This window comes from Glycine soja, chromosome 7 (genome assembly GCF_004193775.1).
Source record: "Glycine soja cultivar W05 chromosome 7, ASM419377v2, whole genome shotgun sequence".
NCBI classification, from domain to species: domain Eukaryota; kingdom Viridiplantae; phylum Streptophyta; class Magnoliopsida; order Fabales; family Fabaceae; genus Glycine; species Glycine soja.
Window position 1 is genome coordinate 4,358,504 of NC_041008.1, and position 3,012 is coordinate 4,361,515.

General features: G+C 38.3%; 1 protein-coding gene across 1 annotated transcript; it reads right to left on the reverse strand.

Annotated features, from left to right (window-relative positions):
• On the reverse strand, positions 1-2,353 carry LOC114418101 (subtilisin-like protease SBT1.9). Its single transcript, XM_028383269.1, has one exon. It carries the CDS (start codon positions 2,351-2,353, stop codon positions 68-70), a length of 2,286 nt encoding a protein of 761 aa, XP_028239070.1. The 3' UTR covers positions 1-67.
• Between the last annotated feature and the right edge of the window lie 659 nt (positions 2,354-3,012).

Consider the following 3,012-nt stretch of genomic DNA (forward strand, 5'->3'; position numbering starts at 1 on the left):
GATATAAAAAGTTTTAATATATCTTTTAACATACATTTTTCACTTGATACATATGGAAAGTTTTTCTTCATCCCAATATTGATCTAGAAATTGGCATTGGTGGTGTGGTTATCACAATAGGACTCCTCACCACATGCTTCATGTCTGTCCAAGTAAGATGCCCAAAACCCTCAATCCTTGGACCTTCTATCCTTAACTTGTAACTTAGCCTCTCGCTCTTCTTCTTGAACGCCAACTTACCTGGAATGACGCTGACATTAAACCCTTTAATGAATGTAACACTAGCAGTATATGTTGTTCGTCCCTCCCCAACATTGGTCACCGTTCTCTGAAACTCCCAATTATTTACCCTTGATTCATGATTAGAAGAAGCGTTGCCACTGTAGAAAGCAATGAAAGAAGGGTAGTTGAGATCCAAGGAAGGATTGGAGCAATTATTGGAAGAGGATCTTGTGATGATCGTGATGTTCTGTTGAGTGAAGTTCAATGCACAGAGAAGATTGACATAATCCTGAACTTGAACATCGTAAACAAGTCCAGGGTCAAGGGCTTTGTTGGGGTTTACATGACCAGATCCCATGGCTAAAGGAGAGGCTGGTCTGTAATCAGTCGCAATGTCCTTGATGTGTTCCTTAGTATTGTCGAATTGATCCGATGTTGTCATAATGGCAGACCTAATTGCTGCAGGGCTCCAATCAGGATGTGCTCCTCTTAACAGTGCTGCCACACCTGCCACGTGAGGGCATGCCATTGATGTGCCAGTTAAAAAATTGAAGTTACTGTAAAGTTTTTGGGACCCAAACAATGCCAGTGGAACATTTGGAGGATATGCAGCTAAGATTGATGTACCAGGAGCAGTGATGTCTGGTTTCAACACAAATGGACAACTACTTGAAGGCCCTCGAGAACTATAATAATCCACACTCGGTGCTGGTTTAATACCTAAAGCTGTTACCTTAAAAGACACGCTTGCTTTTGCACCAGAGTTAGTACTGTTGATGTAAGCTTTGACAGTTTCTCTATTTCCCGGGTTAATAATGATGGCTGCAGAACCATTCTCTCGGAAAAACGACGTATCAGTGCTACTTGATATGAACGCTGCTCCGGCAACATTTGACAATCCAACAGCATGCACTAGATCTAAAAGGGTTCCTTTCTTATCTTCACACACCACAATCTTGCCACACGAACCGGCAAGATTTTTCAAATTGTCACACAAATCGAGAAAAACAATAGGAACTTGGTGTGTGGAGAAGTTTCCTAGGTAGAGTGACAAGCCCGATATGTTGACTCCATTGCCAAGAGCAAGAGTCCCTTGAAATTCACGATCCAAAGTGCCAGCAGCCACATTTATGACCCATGGTATTCCATTATGAAGGGTTCCACGTTCAGGACCAGCATTTCCTGCTGACGTGGACACAAAAATGCCTCTCTCCATGGCTGCAAATGTTGCTATAGCAACAGGGTCATTGTACAAGAGTACATCACCAAAGCCAATAGATAAGGAAAGGACATCAACCCCATCAGATATTGCACTATCAATTGCGGCTATTAGATCAGATGAGAAAAGTTGACCTTGCCACACGGCCTTGTACACGGCTATTCTCGCCATTGAAGCTACTCCTTTCGCTGTTCCATCGGCGTAGCCAAAGAATGATGCATTCTCAACTTGGCTCCCAGCTGCAGTGCTTGATGTGTGGGTCCCGTGACCTTCTGTGTCTCGAGTTGAGTTCTCAACTGTTGCGGGATAATGGTATTTGGCAACTAACCCTTTGTTAAAGAACTGAGCTCCGATGAGTTTCTTGTTGCATTTGATGCTACTTTCACATTGGCCTTTCCAACGTGAAGGAATTTGAGTCATCCCCTCATCTTTGAAGCTTTCACTTTCTGGCCAAACTCCACTGTCCACAAATCCAACAATGACATCTTCACCAAATTTCGAAGCGGGCCATGCCCCTTTATTGGGATTGAGGCCAAGGAATTGGGGTGAGTGTGTGGTGTCAAGCTTGGCTTGCAGATCTGGTGTGGAAGAAATGTAACCCGGGGAGGTTTTGAGGGCTTCAAGTTCCTTAGGTGACAAATTTGCACTAAAACCATTCATGACGTTGGCGTAGGTATAAATCAGCTTAGAAGAAGCGGTGTTGAGAATATTGTCATTGTTGGTAACATGAGTATTTTCTAATGCAGAAGAAAGAGTGGACAGATACCAATTGTGTTTGCTGGAGAATGGTTTTGGCATCGATGATGTGTCCATGTGGATGATATAATTTTCAGATTGAGCCAATATTCTGGAGACGAGTTGAAGGAATGTGATGTAAGAGAAGTAGAAACAGACACGAATTGTGTTAGTCATGGTTGATGGGTATTTTGAATGTGGATGGCTAATTGGCTATCGTACTCCAATATGTAACAGGGTAAATAACAAATTGTTCCAAATTTTACTTTAATTTTAAAAAAGGTAAAAATAAGTATCTGGAATATCATTTTCACGTTCGAATTCCTTTTTAAGTGAAAAGGAAAATGGAAAATACTTAAAATAATTATAACCCGGAAATAATTAAGAATAATTTATACATTTATATATGGAGAAATTATAATATCTAGAAAATTAAAATAAATAACTTATATAAACAATTATGCATTGATGATTCTCTTGTGATCAATTAAAAATAAAATATTAAATGCCAAAATCTTGAGTTATCATTTTTTACAATATTATAAGTTACAGATATAGAATATATTTAAAAGATAACTAAAATAAATTGACACTCATGTTAATTTTAATTTATTCTGAAACATTTAATTAAATACTATAATGGCAAGTTTTCTTTACATAACATAATAATATACACATTAATAATATACACATTCTTCATGCATAAATAATTTTGAAACTGTATTTAGAATCTTAATATTTGTATATGAGGTATTGATAATAATTAGAAATTAATTAAACATAAATTTAATGCCAAAATGATCAGTTCCTCTTTTTAGGTGAATGCAGAATATTAC

Coding starts and splice junctions, on each gene's coding strand:
- LOC114418101 (XM_028383269.1), bottom strand. CDS start 2,353: ATGACTAACACAATTCGTGTCTGTTTCTACTTCTCTTACATCACATTC.